The sequence below is a fragment of the Macrosteles quadrilineatus genome, unplaced genomic scaffold (genome assembly GCF_028750875.1).
Source record: "Macrosteles quadrilineatus isolate MER2022 unplaced genomic scaffold, UCM_ALF_1.0 Scaffold_4__1_contigs__length_99947679, whole genome shotgun sequence".
NCBI lineage: Eukaryota > Metazoa > Arthropoda > Insecta > Hemiptera > Cicadellidae > Macrosteles > Macrosteles quadrilineatus.
This window is the reverse complement of record NW_026542597.1, coordinates 37,972,470-37,991,455: the sequence shown is the minus strand read 5'-3', so window position 1 is coordinate 37,991,455 and position 18,986 is coordinate 37,972,470. Positions and strand designations below refer to the sequence as shown.

At 35.8% G+C, this 18,986-nt stretch overlaps 2 protein-coding genes across 2 annotated transcripts; both read left to right on the top strand.

The window, feature by feature from the left end:
- The first annotated feature begins 1,324 nt into the window (after nucleotides 1–1,324).
- Nucleotides 1,325–7,017, top strand: LOC128993246 (aminoacyl tRNA synthase complex-interacting multifunctional protein 1-like). Its single transcript, XM_054417028.1, has 4 exons — nucleotides 1,325–1,428; nucleotides 3,328–3,851; nucleotides 4,433–4,591; nucleotides 6,551–7,017. Exons 1-4 carry the CDS (start codon nucleotides 1,416–1,418, stop codon nucleotides 6,803–6,805), a joined length of 951 nt encoding a protein of 316 aa, XP_054273003.1. The 5' UTR covers nucleotides 1,325–1,415; the 3' UTR covers nucleotides 6,806–7,017.
- Nucleotides 7,018–14,981: 7,964 nt separating this feature from the next.
- Nucleotides 14,982–18,092, top strand: LOC128993584 (aminoacyl tRNA synthase complex-interacting multifunctional protein 1-like). Its single transcript, XM_054417568.1, has 4 exons — nucleotides 14,982–15,065; nucleotides 15,949–16,106; nucleotides 16,481–16,651; nucleotides 17,842–18,092. The coding sequence occupies exons 1-4, from the start codon at nucleotides 15,053–15,055 to the stop codon at nucleotides 18,070–18,072; spliced, it is 573 nt and encodes a 190-aa protein (XP_054273543.1). The 5' UTR covers nucleotides 14,982–15,052; the 3' UTR covers nucleotides 18,073–18,092.
- Nucleotides 18,093–18,986: the final 894 nt, after the last annotated feature.

The following is an 18,986-nucleotide window of genomic DNA, read 5'->3' as shown; positions in this document are numbered from 1 at the left end:
TCGTCTTCCGTGATCACAGCAAGATCTTAAGTATTTCCCTCTGGTCTTGTAGACATCATTGTCCCCCGCGGTCACAAACATATCATCGTCCTTCGCAATCGCAACAAACATTTGAATTGTTTGATCAGGAGAGCTTTGCAGAAATGTTCTGCGATCGCAATATAATACCCCACATTCTAGGAAAAATCCAATCATCTGAATTTTTGGTTAGGTACCCGAATGTGGTACGGTCGCAATTTATCCCATTAATTGACGTTCTACTGTAGACAGTGGTACTGGGTAGTTACGTGTAATTATTAAAAGTTAAAATAGAAACACATAGATAATCAGTCTTGTAGGTGGAGCAACTAGTCAATGGGTGCTGTCATACTGTTTTTCTTAGAGAATTTGTTATTTATTTAGTATGCCATAATTGGATCACGGCCTCAACATAACGCCTTGAATATAGCTCTGGGATGGTAGATTGTGTTTTACTTATATGATCATTTTTAGTTTTTCCTACTTTACACTTTATATTTTGCATCCGACCAATACCACCTAAACCATGATAGCTTGTGGATAAACATGTCCACTAAAACCTAAACACATTTAATAAATATTGTTTCAAAATTAAGCCTGTACAAAGATCAGCTACTATGCTACCAATGCTTCCCTGGTCAGCTAGTTTGCAGTTAAAGTACAATCTTGTTTGGATATCACCAATTAGCTTACATCTTTGCTACGATGCAGCCATTGAATCAACAGAACATAATTCAGATTGTTATATAGAAGAAACAATGTTTGCTTCTCTTGGAGCAAACTGTGATGTCTGAGCATTAAATGCAAACATTCTCTAGAGACCAGATTCCTGTACTCCATTTCCAGGTCACGTAGTTGCCTCCAATGTGTAACAAATGACTAGATCATTTTTTAAATAAATGTATTTTACTTTGCTCATCAAGTTTTACCCTAGACTCAAAATTTCTAATAAGAGAACTGACATGGAGGCTTAGCTTGTTCATTAACTTATATTTCTAAACTTGGGCTTTCACCATGCCGTTGCTGAGCAATGTAAAAGGGGCTCGATTTGTGGATTGATTATGTTAGTTCAAGATTTGTGATCCATCATGCATAAGTTAATAGTCAATTCAAAACGTAATGCAATTAAACCTTAATCCCTCTGAACTGTACTCGTAACAAGATTACAATGAATTATTTCAAACCAGAATTGAACTTTTGTAGAAATAGAAACTCATTCATTGTGTTTATCAAATGATAAGAAGTTAATGTATAAATAAAAGATAACTTTCACAATGTAAGTGTCTTTCAGTGTGAAGTAGTGTTGTTCCTTTAGTTTATTTTTTTGTAATTTTTCATTTATAAATAGCCTAATGTAAAAACGTATTAACTTGAAGTTTCAACAAACACTCACCACAATGGTGCTTTCTAGTAAGAGATTTTTTTTATAACTAAATCAATTAGGAAGATCAGTTGATTCAGTCAAATTTTTAAAATAATATTGATTGTTGTAGTTTCAAAAGAATTGCTCAGAGGACGCCAACGATTTGGAATAACTCATTTATTGGCTTGATTTGTGCCTTAAAAGAAGAGTGCTCCAATTAAGCATTTGTAGGCTTATGGCGTGGATAAAAAATACTCCCTTAGTAGATTTCCCATCCTTATGGAACAGCTGAAGAAAATTTTATTGTTAGTTCTGTCTGGTATACTGTAGAGTCGTGTTTTGTTTACTATTTGTTTCTATTATTTTAGGGTTAGTTTCGCAAACTATAATATTGTTCGTATTAACAAAATACGACTCTACAGTACACCGAACAGAATAGTAAAATTGGCTTCAGCTGTTCCATAAGGATGGGAAATCTACTAAGGGAGTATGTTTTTGAGTTCTTGTTTCATTTTATGTATAATTTTCAAGTGAAAGTTTGATGTGAAGCAAATTAAAAAATTTAAGCACCTGATATTTGTTCAAAAACGCCATGTAAAGGTTATATTAGTAAGGCATGGAATATGTTAACATCATCTTCTGAAAAGTGTTTAAAAGACTTTAATTGAAATAATATTATTTTGTAAAATGAAAATTAAATACCCCCGCCGCAGCAAACCTGCAGACTAAGCGAATTTCCATTAACCTGATTGGATTTACACTAAAATGCCTCCACAAAAATAACACATTTATTTCCTATTTAAATAGAATTAGTTTAACGAGTACTTAGGTTTGCTGCAACAGGGAGGGTAAAAAAGATTTTTTTTATAAAATGATAATAGTTTAGTTAGAAATAAAAGTATTTTCCAAAATCGATCAAAATATGTTCATAAACAAGCAAACTAAAACAATTGACTTATTCTCCATAAGAATAACATGGGAATTTTAAAATTACAATTTTTTTGAATTTTCTCCGTAACAATTAGGCGCATAGTAACGCTTCAATATACTAAATTATTTGTTTTTTTAAGCTCTACAAAATGGTTTAAAAAGAAATTGTGAAATTTTGTGTTTTTAGGGTCAAAAATGGGAAAAACCTATTTTTACCCCATAAAACCCCCCATAAACCCCCGTCCCCATAGTGCGATCATGCTGGTTCGCGAACTCATTCAAGTTTATCCTGCCTTACACCTTCAAACCAAATTTTATCAAAATCGGACAAAAATTACTCAAGTTATCGTGCGGATGGACACATATATATATATACACATATATACAGAGGGGTGCAAAAGTAGGTATACAGTACAAACAGGCACACAACACACACAACACATAACAACACACAACACACAAGAAAGTGAGTGTTTTTTATCAATTACAAAATTTTTAAGAGTTAATTTAGGTGTCTTAATACTCTTCAAATAAATTTCTTTTTATATGAGTGAATATATTTTTCTATAATGTTTCAATACTGTATACCTACTTTTGCACCCCTCTGTATATATATATATCTCTATATATAGATATATAAAAATTTGAGCAAATGGTGTTTTTGGCCTATGGGGACATCAAAATGAAAAAATAAATCGGTCCCGGGCTTAGGTCTTACCATGAGACCTACGGTAATAGCCACTTCCCTATAGGGAAATTCGCTAAAAGGTTAAGTGCTATTTAAATTTTTTTTAATCTTTGTTGAGTAAAATCAAGTTATTTTTACTCTAATTCAGGTCACCATAACTTCGCACTACATAAAGAGTTATTGGAAAATATTAGCATCAACATATGGTATTAAATCTTTAAAATAAACGGAAAATCATTAAACTTCATGACTCATGAGACACATTGAATCCTTTTGTATCAACAATAATTTACATCGTGGCATTCAAAAGATTTTAATTTTCAAATAGGTCCAGACTTAGACATAATCGAAAGTGATCCAGATATTTCATCATCTTCTTATGCTCCTCCACGGAAAAGAGGAAAAAAGTTTCGTAAACCAAAAGACACTGACTGGGATGATGAAGAAGATGAGTATGGAGAAGATGTTGAAGATGAGTATGGAGAAAATAATGATGAAGATGGCGAAGAAGAAGATGAAGATGGCGAAGAAGAAGAAGAAGATGAAGATGGTGAAGAAGAAGATGATGATGGTGAAGAAGAAGATGAAGATGGTGAAGGTAATGACGATAAAGAAGGTGTTCCTGATCTCCCCCCGACCGATGAGATGAAGGATATCAAGTTTGCAGGAATAACTCGAACAGAACTCCGTAAGATGCAGGAGGGGTTGAAATGGCAGGACGGTGATGTGGAAAACCCGAACCAGATGGATTTACGGGTCGGAAGAATTTCACAAGTCGTTCAACATGATTCTGATGATATGTTGTACATCTCAGAAGTTGATATCGGTAGTTATGATGAGTCCAGATTGATTGTGAGTAATTTATGTTTGCAGTACATATCCTAACTACAAATAATCTTGAGCTGTAGACTATTTATATGAATAAAATTATTGTCGGGACCACATAAGTTTGCAGTTGAGGGAGTAGCCTATTTACCATATGGTTTTGAATGAACCAATGAGAACCATGCGGTGTTGCCAAATCTAATAATACCAGCTGATTTGAAAATATTGCTTAGTATATTTTAATTAGTGTTGTAAACGGGCGATGTGGCAACATCGCACTAGCCTTGTCTTGTGATTGGCTGGCACCAACTGCCATCTTACGTGGTCCCAACTGTAAGTTATAAAGAGTTATATAAATAAATTCAGCCAAAGAAGACAAATGCACAAATGATTCATGGAGACTCAGATAGATTTATTTATTAGCTATCATCCTAATAAATGTCCTTTTTGGCACCAAAACTAACAAAATCAGATATCACTCCTGATCTCACTAGTTAAGACTGCTGGCTTGTTAGATAGAGTTAGTTTAATTATTTGTACTCTACTGCACTTTATTGTTGTTGAATTATTATTGCCTGCTTGTATTTGTTTTAATTTTTTTTTTGCAGGCGACCTCTCTGAAAGAAAGTTACAAGATGACAGATCTTTTAAATAAACTTGTAGTGATATTATGCAATGTTATTCCGCTGGACGACAGAGAAATTAAATCCAAAACTGGAATGTTACTGCTTGCAACCAAAATCAAATACGATGAAAAAGGAGAAGAGGTATTTTATATTTCAATTTATCTCGATGGGCTTGTTCTTAAACTTTAGAACACTCTTCATCTATTCACAGAGTTTTCTGTAATTATAATTAACTTGACATAAGTATTAAGTATAAACACATTTTATAGGGACTAGCTGCGGTAATTTTTTCTTAGAGAACATAGTTTAGTGATCTTCCAATCCAATAAGAATTCTATGATTGAAGTTTTGTTTTCTCATTGAACTCTATGAACTATCCAAAGATTAAACTATGCATATTTTATAATATTTTAATTTAATTTTTTATCTAATAAAAACAAAAATTTAAGTTATTTCAAAACAAATGTGTTCAATGAATACACACACAGTGAATGAATGAACAGGATCACAATGGCTGATTTGTGGCATCCCATCCCATGTTAATTGGGCAATCAGTTTATCTCCTCACTATTAGGCACGTCACATACTTAGTCCGCTCAGTTGGGACGCTTCAGCAAATTTCAAAAACCAAATGTAGAGCCGCACTCTGGATCCGTTCCGTCAGTTCAGTTCAGTCCGCTCCGTCCGTCTTAGTCACTTTTCGTTTCGGTTAGCGAGCGATTTTGGACAGAAGTGACGGAAGAACAGAGTAACTTCCGTGCATGCACAGAGTACAGATAGCTGTATGTAACAGCTGCATAAACTTGCCTTAGACCACCTGAGCTTAGCTGATCAGACCCAGTGTGCGACGTGCCTTAGACCACCTGAGCCTAGCTGATCAGACCCAGTGTGCGACGTGCCTTAGACCACCTGAGCCTAGCTGATCAGACCCAGTGTGCGAATTGCCTTAGACCACCTGAGCTTAGCTGATCAGACCCAGTGTGCGACATTACTTAGACCACCTGAGCCTAGATGATCAGACCCAGTGTGCGACGTGCCTTAGACCACCTGAGCCTAGCTGATCAGACCCAGTGTGCGACGTGCCTTAGACCACCTGAGCCTAGCTGATCAGACCCAGTGTGCGACGTGCCTTAGACCACCTGAGCCTAGCTGATCAGACCCAGTGTGCGACATTACTTAGACCACCTGAGCCTAGATGATCAGACCCAGTGTGCGACGTGCCTTAGACCACCTGAGCCTAGCTGATCAGACCCAGTGTGCGACGTGCCTTAGACCACCTGAGCCTAGATGATCAGACCCAGTGTGCGACGTGCCTTAGACCACCTGAGCGTAGCTTATCAGACCCAGTGTGTGACGTGCCTTAGACCACCTGAGCCTAGATGATCAGCCCCAGTGTGCGACTTACCTTATACCACCTGAGCTTAGCTGATCAGACCCAGTGTGCGACTTGCCTTAGACCACCTGAGGTTAGCTGATCAGACCCAGTGTGCGACTTGCCTTAGACCACCTGAGCTTAGCTGATCAGACCCAGTGTGCGACTTGCCTTAGACCACCTGAGCTTAGCTGATCAGACCCAGTGTGTGACTTGCCTTAGACCACCTGAGCTTAGCTGATCAGACCCAGTGTGCGACTTGCCTTAGACCACCTGAGCTTAGCTGATCAGACCCAGTGTGTGACTTGCCTTAGACCACCTGAGCTTAGCTGATCAGACCCAGTGTGCGACATTACTTAGACCACCTGAGCCTAGATGATCAGACCCAGTGTGCGACGTGTCTTAGTACTGTGTCCTATCCATTGGCCAAACCTGACAGTTTGCTGCACTATAAACACTGTTTCACCCAAATCCCTAGCTTAGTAGTTCTAAACTTGACTTCCAGGTTGTAGCAGAATGATGTCAAATACAACTTTCAGCCAGTTTTGTTGAGTCATACTTGCTAATATATCTGACTTTGGAGCTCCAAAGGTAAAAGTTCATAGATTTTTATATATTATAATTTCTTCGTCAATACTCAATATAGTTAACTTCAGTAACATGTTCCACAATACTCCTCAGCCAAAATTAGATTTTATTAGTAAGTAACGTGTCTTAACCTTTTCCAGATTGGCGAGCAATTGGAGCTTTTACAACCCTGGCCTAATTCTGTCCCTGGTGAGAGGATTTATGTGGATGGATTCCCCTTGCAAGATCCACTGCCACCCAAGGAAGAGGAGTTTTTTGATTTTGTAATGAAGGATTTCTTAGTTGACAGTACTGGAGTTGTAAATTGGCGAGGAATGCCTTTGAAGATTGAAAACCATACATCTGCTACTATAACAGTAGACGATTTAAGGGATACATACTGTAAAATAGACTAGACAATGTATTTTGAGGACTAAAGAAGATAGTTTGGGGAAATATGATAAAGGTGTGGAGGAGGTGGTGGATAAACGCAATAAGGATAGAAGATTGAGTCGGGAAACCATGATTTTGATATTGACTTTGGATAGAAAGGTAGAGAAACTTTGTATTTCCTTAAGGACCAGCTGTAGCTAGCTTTTTACTTACATGTATGTGCCTGTGCCTGTCATTGAGGCAGTAACGTAGCCAGGATTTCAAAATAGGGGGGGTCGACCGACCGGGGAGTCCGGGTAAAGGGGGGGGGATCCGGGAAATTTTTAAAAATATAGACCCTAAAACGGTATTTTTTTAGCTCTCTTGGCATTGAAAATAATCAACCCCAAGGTCAATACAGTACGATTATATAATTCTACATTTAATTTAACAAAAAATAATATATTTAAGACCAGAAGGGGGGGGTCCGGACCCCCAGGACCCCCCCCCTGGCTACGTCACTGATTGAGGGTGGTTTTAAGACAGTGACACACTATCGACTTTTCCCCGATCCGAGCAGGGAAAGGGAGGTCGAAGGGGGCATGTTCGATAGTGTGTCAGGGGTCCGTACACCGAACCAGACGGCGAACCAAACATCAGGCCGAGCAGGGAGACGAGCTCTCTGGAGGCCGTTTTTTGGCGAAAGATCAAAGAAAAGATTGGTTCAATGTACGATAGTGTGTCACAGTATATTTTTGCCCCATACGCCGTTGCGCGTCGCACCAAGCGGCCACCTGCGCTAGCTTTGATAGTTCTAATGTGATATTAAATGGGGAAAATAAATAAATGTTGGGTATTATTTTGCCGTTATAGGATGGGCATTAATGCAGTTCAGTAGTAATTTTGTGGTTTGTTTGGTCAATGTTGGAAATGTATTTTACAAGTTGAAACCGTTAAATCAGTGATATCAATAATGTTAAACTTGAATTGAGCAATTTATGTTATATTGTGTCTATAAATATATTTTGTAGCTAGTAATATTCTGAGCCCTCATTGTAATATATGTAGAGATAGATTTTAAAGTCTGTATTGTAGCATTTAAGTAAGTAAATTTTATATCCATAACTAGGAATAAATTACCTACCATTTAAAAGTAGGCTATTTTGTAATGATTATAAAACGATTATAATTATGTAGCTTATTTGTATTATAAACTCAAGTGTAAAAAATATTTTAATAAATCAAATTTTTGCAGTACGTCATACGGATTAATTTTTGTAAAAGTCTGTGTTTTCGACTCATATTTATCTTTCTAAAGTGTATGCATGTTTATATTTTCTAAAACATGTAAGTTGATTTTTTTTCTAAAAAAATTCATTATTATTAATGAATCAATGAGTGGTAGTCAGAGCGGTTCTCAAATCAGCCATGCTAGTCCATTTCACTGCACCGTTACCGTATGTGAACATTTTAAAGTTTTATTTACCTGAAGGCCATTTATTACTCTTAAAAAGTGGAAATGTTCGTGGGCTACTCTCAAACATTGTGATAAATATCTACCTTGTACTCAGGTACACTAATCTCTCATGCTATGCAATGAAACGACAAATTGCTAAGTACCGACGTAATTGTTAACTAGGTAATCTCACGACTAAACCTTTGGTTCTGAATCTACATTACCTATTCTTCTCACAAATCCAAGTCCAAGCCAAAGCGATTGCAAATCTTGGTTAAAGTTAGTTAGGGAATAGGTAAATTGATACTTGTACAGTAGGCTACCTGTATTTTTAAATCTACGTTAGTCCAGTCACAATACCCATTTTGATCCAATAAAATATTTAGCTTTTTTGAAAAGGCAAATGGTGTGAACAACATTTCTTTAAAAATGGCAAACATACAGGGTGTCCGGTGATAAGTGTTAAATAAAATTTTGCATTAAACTACATGGTAATGGTGACAGAATGTTGCAAATTTGAGGTTCCCAACTTCAACAGTTAGAGAATAACAAATAAATTAAGATTTTTCAAAAATTATTGTAGTTGTTATGAAAAAGGTTATTTTACTCTGTTAAAAATGCACTTACCGTCAACTTCAATGACATTTTCAGAATCCTCACAAAATTTTAAATAAATATAACACATAATCGTTGGGGTACGTAAAAATATTCTATTTAAAATTCTTCGTTAAACAAATTATTTTTATATCGACGAAAATGTAAATAACATTCAGCAGTTTATTTCTCGGTTGTTGAGTTCTGGTGAGGTTATAAAATATGACTAAAAACTTCCTTATTTAAAGGGCTTTACAATGGTGTATAATAGTTTTTACCGAATTTCAAATTTCCTAATGTAATTCGATCATTATTGTGAAAAAACATGGTAGGGCAAAGAAAATCTATTGTGAAGGATAATACATTTAAGTGCAGGCAACAAATAATTTGTATTTCTTTCTCGCATGCAATGCTTTGTTTCTAACTACCCAGCTAAGAAAAGAAACATAGTAGTAAAATGTGTTTGTGATAAAGTTACGGTTATCGTATAATTTTCATATAAGATTTAAATTATCTCCCGGAATTTCTATTTTGTTGAATGGATTTAGTCAATAGATTCAGGTATTTTACTGATAACAATACTTTATCCAAGCGATAAGAAAACAAAGCGAACCAGTAGTCATATTTTAAAACGATCTATCAGTCACATGTGGACAGTGATCGGTCAACTATGTCTTTTTCGATTCGGGAGTATGTTGAAATGCATTTTATTTATGGTTTGTGTAACGGCAATGCGTCGGCTGCTCAGAGTGAGTACCAGAATCGGTATCCTGATCGCACCACCCCCAGTACTCAGGTGTTTACTAGAGTGCATCAACGTTTGCTGGAAACAGGATCGGTTGAGAAGAAGAAGAAAGAAGTAGGACCTGTGCATGATGTTGCAGCTGAAGAGGGTGTAATTCAGAGAGTTATGGATAATCCTACTACTAGTGTTAGGCAGCTTGCCCTTGAAACTAGTATGTCCCGGTGGAAAGTACATAAAGTGTTGAAGGACAATAACTTCCATCCGTATCATTTTACAAAGGTCCAAGGATTGGAGCCTCGTGACTTCGAATCCAGAAAGGAGTTCTGCTGCTGGCTTTTTCAACGTGATATTGTTGAATATCACTTCCTTAAAAAAATACTATGGACTGACGAATCCCGTTTTACCAGAGAAGGTGTGATAAATATTCACAATATGCATCTTTGGAATAATGAAAATCCAAAAGCCTCCAGAGAAGCTTCTTTTCAAAAAAGGTTTGGGATCAACGTGTGGGCAGGTGTGATTGGAGATCGGTTAATTGGTCCTCATATCTTCGAAGGAAATCTGAACGGTGATTTATATCTAGATTTTCTTCAGCACTCTCTACCTCAGTTGTTGGATGAAATTGATCCTCAACAAAGAGCTGAAATCATATTTCAGCAGGATGGTGCTCCACCACATTTTACTGAAAGCGTTCGGTTGTGGCTATCCCAAAACTACCCGACATGGATTGGACGTGGAGGAAGTGTGACATGGCCTCCTCGATCTCCAGACTTGAGCCCGTTAGATTTTTTTGTTTGGGATTACATGAAAAGTCTAGTTTACTCAACTGTTGTAAACTCTGAAGTTGAGTTACGGGAGAGAATCTTTGAGGCTGCTGGGAAAGTAAGGGAAAAATTGACGTATGAGGTCACAGTTGGCGCAATCCGCAAAAGAGCTAGGGCCTGCTTGCGGGAAAACGGTGGGCACTTTACACCCAAACTGTGATTTGTGCTTCGGACAAAGTGTGTCATTGATTTGTTTAATGGGTTAACTATCATTTCATATTTAAATTGTAGTGTGTATTATGTTTTTTACTAATGTGTTGTGTTTTTTAATTACAAATTTTCCAAAGTCTTAAAAAAAACTCTTTAGTTTGATGGAAGTGTAGTCTGGTCAATCATAAATTATACATACCCTCATCATCAGTGGTCAACTCATAAAATAGTAAGTAAAATTTTATTATTTTTTACAATATCTGTTTTGGCTTGACCGTGATTTTTCACAATAGTGCGTAAAATTCACCATGGATTTGACAGTAGGTAAATGTTGTTATACATCATTGTAAAGCCCTTTAAATAAGGAAGTTTTTAGTCATATTTGATAACCTCTCCGGAACTCAACAACCGAGAAATAAACTGCTGAATGTTATTTACATTTTCGTCGATATAAAAATAATTTGTTTAACGAAGAATTTTAAATAGAATATTTTTACGTACCCCAACGATTATGTGTTATATTTATTTAAAATTTTGTGAGGATTCTGAAAATGACATTGAAACTGACAGTAAGTGCATTTTTAACAGAGTAAAATAACCTTTTTCATAACAACTACAATAATTTTTGAAAAATCTTAATTTATTTGTTATTCTCTAACTGTTGAAGTTGGGAACCTCAAATTTGCGACATTCTGTCACCATTACCATGTAGTTTAATGCAAAATTTTATTTAACACTTATGACCGGACACCCTGTATACTGTACCTACTATTAATTATCTTCTCGAGAAAAAAGTTTCAATTTTTAAGGTGTGTGTGTCCTACTCTAAACATATTTTAATTGTTGAAAAATGTTTAAATGATTCAAGTACGTAAATGTTAACTTTATAATTTCACTATTTTTTACACCAAAATCTTTCAATACAGTTATTTACATTAGCGAAATTTTTAACTAGGTGGCGTTCGCAGATGCATCCACAAAATTGAGCGGAGTCATCAAGGGTTCATATTATATTGTTTTTGTCATACTTCAGTAAAACAGTCGTCATTGATGCATGCGTTCCGGGTCTAAAGTAGCATTTTTACTCTTTAGGGAATAAAATTCATTTTTAGCCTCATGTAGTAAAACTCAGCTGTTGTCAACTCAGTTGTAAATTTCTATTGTAAACGATTGAATACGTATCGAAATATGTAACGATTCGTGCTTCATAATCATTCTAACCAGTCTCTTCCCATAGCATTTTAGCAGTGCAGATACATTAATCCATTCCCACACTCAACACTGCCAACCTTTACTACTTCCTTCACCACCCCCTACGTCGTGGACCTGTTTCCCTCTCTTCCCATAGCATTTTAGGATTGCAGATACATTAATGTAATTGCCAAAGACAGTTCCCACACTCTGCACTGCAAGCCTTACTACTTCCTTCACCATTTCCTACGTCATAGACATGTTTCCTTCATTTAAGTATTAGATACATTTATCTAACTGCCCAAACGGTTCCCTCACTTTGCACTGCCAGCCTTTACTACTTCCTTCACCACTTCCTACGTCGTGGGGCCTGTTTCCTTCCCTTCTCATAGCATTTTAGGATTGAAGATACATTAATCTAACTGCCACCTTTACTACTTCCTTCACCACTGCCTACGTCACGGACCTGTTTTCCTCCCTTTCCATAGCATTTTAGGATTGCAGATACCTTAATCTAATCGTTATAAACAGTTCCCACATTCCGAAAAACTCGCCTTTACTGCTTCCTTCACCACTGCCTACGTCACGGACCTGTTTCCCTCCCTTTCCTTAGCATTTTAGGATTGCAGATACCTTAATCTGATCGTTATAAACAGTTCCCACACTCCAAAAAAACTCGCCTTTACTGCTTCCTTCATCACTTCCTACAACACGGACCTGTTTACTTCCCTTCCCATAGCATTTTAGGATTGCAAATACCTAAATCTAATGGTCATAAACAGATCTTATACCCCGAACATATCGCCTTTACTACTTACTTCGCCACTTCGTACATGGCGGACATGTTTTCCTCCCTTTCCATAGAATTTTAGGATTGTAGATACCTTAATCTAATAGTCATAAACAGTTTCCACACTCCGGACAGCTCGCCTTGACTATTTCCTTCACCACTTCCTAAGTCGCGGACCTGTTTTCCTCCCTTCCCATAGAATTTTAGGATTGCAAATACCGAATACCTTAATCTAATGGTCATAAACAATTCCCACACTACGGACAGCTCGCCTTGACTACTTCCTTCACCACTTCCTACGTCGCGGACCCGTTTTCCTCCCTTCCCATAGAATTTTAGGAATGCAGATACCTTAATCTAATAGTCATAAACAGTTTCCACACTCCGGACAGCTCGCCTTTACTACTTCCTTCACCACTTCCTACGTCGCGGACCTGTTTCCCTCCCTTCCCATAGCATTTTAGGATTGCAGATACCTTAATCTAATTGTCATAAACAGTTCCCACACTACGACCAGCTCGCCTTGACTACTTCCTTCACCACTTCCTACGTCACAGACCCGTGTTCCTCCCTTCCCATAGAATTTTAGGAATGCAGATACCTAAATCTAATCGTCATAAACAGTTTCCACACTCCGGACAGCTCACCTTGACTACTTCCTTCACCACTTCCTACGTCGCGGACCCGTTTTCCTCCCTTTTTATAGAATTTTAGGAATGCAGATACCTACCTAAATCTAATCGTCTTAAACAGTTTCCACACTCCAGACTGCTCACCTTTACTACTTCCTTTACCACTTCCTACATCACGGACCTCAAGCTAGTGTCGTCATTCGATTATATTTATGATCCACCACCGTTTATGTTCTAATATCTGTGGAATAATGCTATCAGCTATTTATTTATCTACTGCATTCAAAAGTCAACAGCTGATCATATGTTTTTGTTTATGTGTCAAATACTGCTTCCATAAGGATTACATTGAAACTTTGAGACCCAGTGGGGCGGATTCCCGAGAGACTTTTTGAACGCCATATAGATGTTGGCACTCACCGGTATGGTCTGTATCACCATGCAAAATTTGAAAACGATTGATTCACCCGTCTAGGAGGAGTTTGCGTATTACGAAATGCATAAAAGTCGACGTATAAGAGCTTCGCTCAATAATTTATTAGGGATGGATACAGCAACAGATATACAATCTCACTTATTTCATAAAATCAATAATCAATGAACCATCAAATATAAGAATAAATAAACATGTCACATGATTGAAGAGAATATTATTATGCCTATTTAAAAACCAGCTGTGGAATTGTGAATTAATGTGGTTTGACAGTTCAGCTTGTTTATTTGGGTTATTTTGTATCACAATTTTATTTACAATCTGTTCATTTTTAGAACATTCAGCAAATACAATAACAACTATTAATAAAACGTTAATTAATCTCTGTCCATTGACAGAGCTAACTTAAAAATATTTTAATGAAAAAATAAATAAGTAAATAAACTAGGAAAAATTAAATTGTTCAAACAAAACGTGAGCTTAGGCCCAAAACATGAATCCTTTTCAGCCTGTATGTACTGTTGTCCAAGAGGTGTAGAGCCAGGTGATTAGGGTGATTTTCAAGTTTCTTTAGATATTTTGCACTAAATTTGGTTCCTTTCAACCATTTATTTGGGTGGCATAGCAAATTGCAAACATTGTATGTGTTCTCATGGCAGCCATGGAGACCAATCAATATTAACTTTTAAAATCCTCACGTCAGAACTTTTAAAGCCAAAGGGGCAAAGCCCACGGTCAGTATCGAAGTGTGAATAGTCCTATAATGGTCCTTGGTATGGTAGCTATATTTTTGTATAATTTAAGCCCAGTCAGTTCAGTAGTTTAAGTGCCTATTAGTAACAAACATACAGACAGACACCACTAGATTTTTTTATAATAGTATAGAAGTATAGATAAGAATAAAAACTAATGGTTTTGGACTGCTTTCCCCTAAAAGCGTTTGATTTCTTTTTTATTTACTACATACTAAATAATTTGTTTTTTTAACCCCACAAAATAGTTCAGAAAATATTTTAATATTTTATGTTTTGGAGTCAAAAATGGGATAACCCAATTCCTTATCCCATAAACCCCAATTCCCATTGTCTGATAATGTTGGTTCGCGAACTCGTTTAAATAATTTAGGTTTACACTTGTAGCAAATTTCTGATGATTTTTACTCAAGTCATTGTGCAAACGGGCACATATTATAATTTCAACAGATGGTATTGAACTCTGGGAACATCAAAACAAAAAAGTAAATTCCTCCTGGGTCTAGGTCTTGCCATGAGACCTACGGCAATAGATTATTCTCCATTCCAAAAATTCAATAAAATTACTCCAACCGATTATTTAAATCTCTTATCATTACTGTGATAAGCAGCTTTATCAAAGATTTAAAATATTATCTTAAATCTTGTTTATTTTCTCTGTTATGTTTTAAGCCCACAGTGATAGTTACGTTAATATACTGTAATATTTCTTGAAAACCTCATCATGGATTTAGAAAGTAAGGGATTGTTATTATATGTATTTAAGATCACAAGGCTATGAATTAAACAATAGAATACTCATTTCGGTTTATATTCAATCATCAAGATTTAAAGATCAAACCAACTTTTGATTTAGAGATTGCTGTAACTTTTAACAATGCTTGTAAAGTTTGTTTTAAAATTTCCTACAGAATAAAATTTTTTTTTCTTTAGTATTGTGCATTTTATTTTTTTACAGAAGCATAGAAACATTTTTACAATACCATTACTTTTGGTTTCTTTACTCTATTACCATACAAGTTTAAGGTATCGAGAGTATTGGATTCCATACAAAAATTTAAAGTAAGTCTTGTTCTGTACATTAAGGTAGCAAACTTAATCCTGGGTCACAAAAATTTTTTTTTATGTTTGTCTACTGTTCAAATTATTTTAGAATAATTGTTTTCCCTTGGTAAGAAATTGTTATACGAAGTAAATTTGATTGCTAGGTTCAATTTTACAACACTATCATGGTCTTCTGAATTACATCACCGACTTTTCCATCTCGTGCTCATCTTCAAAAAAGTATACCACTACTACAGCACTACAGTGCTTTGTTACTACAAAACGGTACCAATTGTCTATTACTACAGTAGTGGTCAATTGATCTAAAGATGGTAATTTGTTACAAGGTCTAAATCACAGCATCATAATACATTTTATCACTGCAATAGTGATGTGGAATGGTTTTAACGTTGCTGAAGATCACACTTAGTTACTAAATTCAACCAGAAAAGCTTTCTAGGATCAAACATTGTTACTTTTGTCAAAATTTAAAAAAATTAGTGAATTAAAGATAGGTACTATTAACAATAAATTTGTTTACAAAATTAGTAACCATTAATTAGCGTCCCATGTCAGATTTAACTCCAGAAGATATAATCAAGCCAACAATCGCTGAAGACATTGGACAACTAGACCTCAGGGTGGGGAAAATCACAGATTGTGCCAGTAACTCACTGGACACCAAGCTTTACATAGAAACTATTGATGTAGGAGAGGAAAACACGAGACAGGCTGTAAGTATTGTGCTTTGACTTTGAAAGTAGGCCTATATTAAATTTACTTCTTCCTTCCTCTACTATCTTACCAGATTCAATGTGTTAAATTATTTTTTTCCTTTTTCAAAGAGAATTTGGCTAGGTTACCTGAGTAAGTGACTCCAGGGGATAACATAGATCCATGATACTGTGTACACTACATGATAGTGTTAATAAAACATCAGTATTGCATCATCAGGGATGGAATCCTCAAGTTTTCTGATTCAATGTACCTTTGAAAGACTTCAGTGAAGTGGCAAATGCAAATAATATTTAGACATTAAAACTGTTCTACAATAAACCTTTCAAAAAACATAACCTAAATGTTCTTTTTTCTGTTTGCTGGAAGACAGTCTAGTGAGCTGACCAGCCGTTACTCCTGTGATCAGCTGGTCGGCCGCAAGATCGTAGTGCTGTGTAATGCCAACCCTGAAGACAAACGGGGAATAGAGCGCAACGCAATGGTGCTTTGTGCTGTCGATAAAAAGAATGTTGAATTGATAAACCCTCCATTCGACAGCCTGGTATGAACAGTTGATTAATATTGATTCATATCCTTAGACAAACTAATTTCTTCACTCTGTAATCATAATTAGTTTTTCCATTCAACTGAAACCTACTAAATTACTCAATTTACTTATAACAAAAAAACTTGATCATTTACCTGTCCCAACTCAACTCTAAACATTACTCTTCCTGTCGTAAAGCAAATTGCATTATCTGTGCCAAACAATAGCCTACATTTTATGTCCCTAACAATACTTTTCCTCCTCTAAACAATACTTTTCCTGGCCCAAAAAAGACTTTTTCTGACCCAAACATTATCTTTCCTAATCCAAACAATACTTTTCCTGTCCCAAACAATACTCTTCCTATCCTGAATAATACTTTTTTTCTCCAAACATCACTACTCCTTTCTCAAACAACAGAAATTTTAGTTTTGCTCAAAAAGAGCACTAGTGTCCATTTTCATCTAGAGAAATAACAAATTCCATAACACACTGTACTCCCCTTTGCACCCACAATTTTTTTCCGGAAGAATGTTCGTTTACATTTAAAAAAACCTTCTGAGTCTGATTTCGTCACACACTTTGATAAAACTAAATGTTCAAAAACTGCTAAGAGTAAATCGTAAATCAAATTGGTGTAAATACCACCTTCTTATGGTAATCCACATACAATGTACTTAGCAACTAGTTTTGGCAATCAAACTCGCCATACTTAGGCTGTTAGTGGTTCAGTCATCTTCTGCTGAACACTGTTATTTTTACTAAACAAAAAACCTCAAACTTCAAAGATGTACTCATACGCTTGTATAAAACAAGAAAACTTAATACACAGACAATAAAAAATTCAAACAATTTTGCTAAAGATGAAATCCTAGAGGGAGTTGACCTCCCTCTACACTACCATAGACACACATAGCACTATGCATACTGTTTTGAGTCCATGGGTATTGTTTTATAATCTATGTATTCTTACTGTTTTATTTCTTTTCCTGTGCTTTCACCAAAAGCAAAATACAGTAAACGGTTGTCCATGCATGGCCTGAATGGCAAAAATTCAGAGCCATACTTTATTACCAAACATAATTTTGGTTTTAATAGGTTGTAATTAAATTTTAATTGAATGTTTAGCTGACATTACGTGGGGGGCTATATACAATCACAGAGTGGTTTCATTATCTTTAAAAATAAGCTTCCACTTTTTAAAGGTTGGAGACCCTGTAGTAGTTGATGGGTTTCCGTGGCGCCCCGAGCCACCTCCAAGGAAGGCGGAGATCATGGCACTCTACGAGAAAACTCCCTTTGAGAAGGTCAATGCTGACATGAAGATTGACTCTCTTGGTGTGGCTGTCTACAAAGGGAAACCACTCAAGGTGAATGGACGACAGGGTCAGATCTCAGCGGGAACCCTTTCTAACTGTGAGGTTAAATTTGAATAAAAGGATGAATTGAGGAGAAATCGCGGCTGTTAAAAAATCTGAAGATAATTTTGGATATATATATTTATATTATGTGTGAAAGTCACTTATTTTCCTTCTAATCCCATCAGGTAAGTAACGGCTTAAGAGTCGGCAGAACCACTGGCCATCTTAGATTTTCTGCCCATAACGGCAATGTTAATGGTTGAAGCATATTACGGCATTGTTTATTAAGTTTAAAAGTTGCAAATATCTCATTTTAAAGCAATTGAAACCGCAGATGTGATTTGCTATCTACTTTTTAATTTTAATTGTTATTATGCTGTCAAACTACGTAAATATATTGACCTAAACTACGATTTTGTTTCAACCTCTAAAACAAAAGTTTTAAAATTTTAAAAAGCATATCACATGGAAAATATATTAAAGAATCACAAAAAATTTTCTGCTCGGTAATGAAGCTTATGGTTAATGATAAATATCCTTCAACATGAAAGTATGTTTTTGCTGATTGGCGCCCGTACAACCATTGTTTCAGCGTTGAAATAAATAGCATATCCGAGAAATAATCAAATTCATGATTTTTGATTGAGTAATACAGTATCTTGAACTTAACTGATTCAAACTACCAATAACTAAAATTAAAGCCTAGAACTTGCTGATTATTTTGAGTCCAAAAGATATAAAAAAAAAAAAAAACATAAACAATACTAACTATAACTGGTGAAATACATCTTAAATTGAAGTAAGAATTCTAAAATAAATCATATTTAGGTTTTTTGGTCAAGTAATACAGTAGATAAATATATCCCGATGCTTGATGTGAATTTGGTGCATGCATACCTTAAATTTCAGACCTCAATCATGAAAATCGGTCAGGTAGAAGAGCCAAACGAACTCGGAAAAGAAAAACCAAATTGAACTCCCATAAGAAA

Bases quoted from the DNA above. Each gene is read 5' to 3' on its own strand.
- LOC128993246 (XM_054417028.1), top strand. The intron at 3,852-4,432 runs GTGAGTAATTTA...TTTTTTTTGCAG, and splicing joins ATGATGAGTCCAGATTGATT to GCGACCTCTCTGAAAGAAAG. The intron at 4,592-6,550 runs GTATTTTATATT...AACCTTTTCCAG, and splicing joins ACGATGAAAAAGGAGAAGAG to ATTGGCGAGCAATTGGAGCT.
- LOC128993584 (XM_054417568.1), top strand. The intron at 16,107-16,480 runs GTAAGTATTGTG...GCTGGAAGACAG, and splicing joins AGGAAAACACGAGACAGGCT to TCTAGTGAGCTGACCAGCCG. The intron at 16,652-17,841 runs GTATGAACAGTT...CACTTTTTAAAG, and splicing joins ACCCTCCATTCGACAGCCTG to GTTGGAGACCCTGTAGTAGT.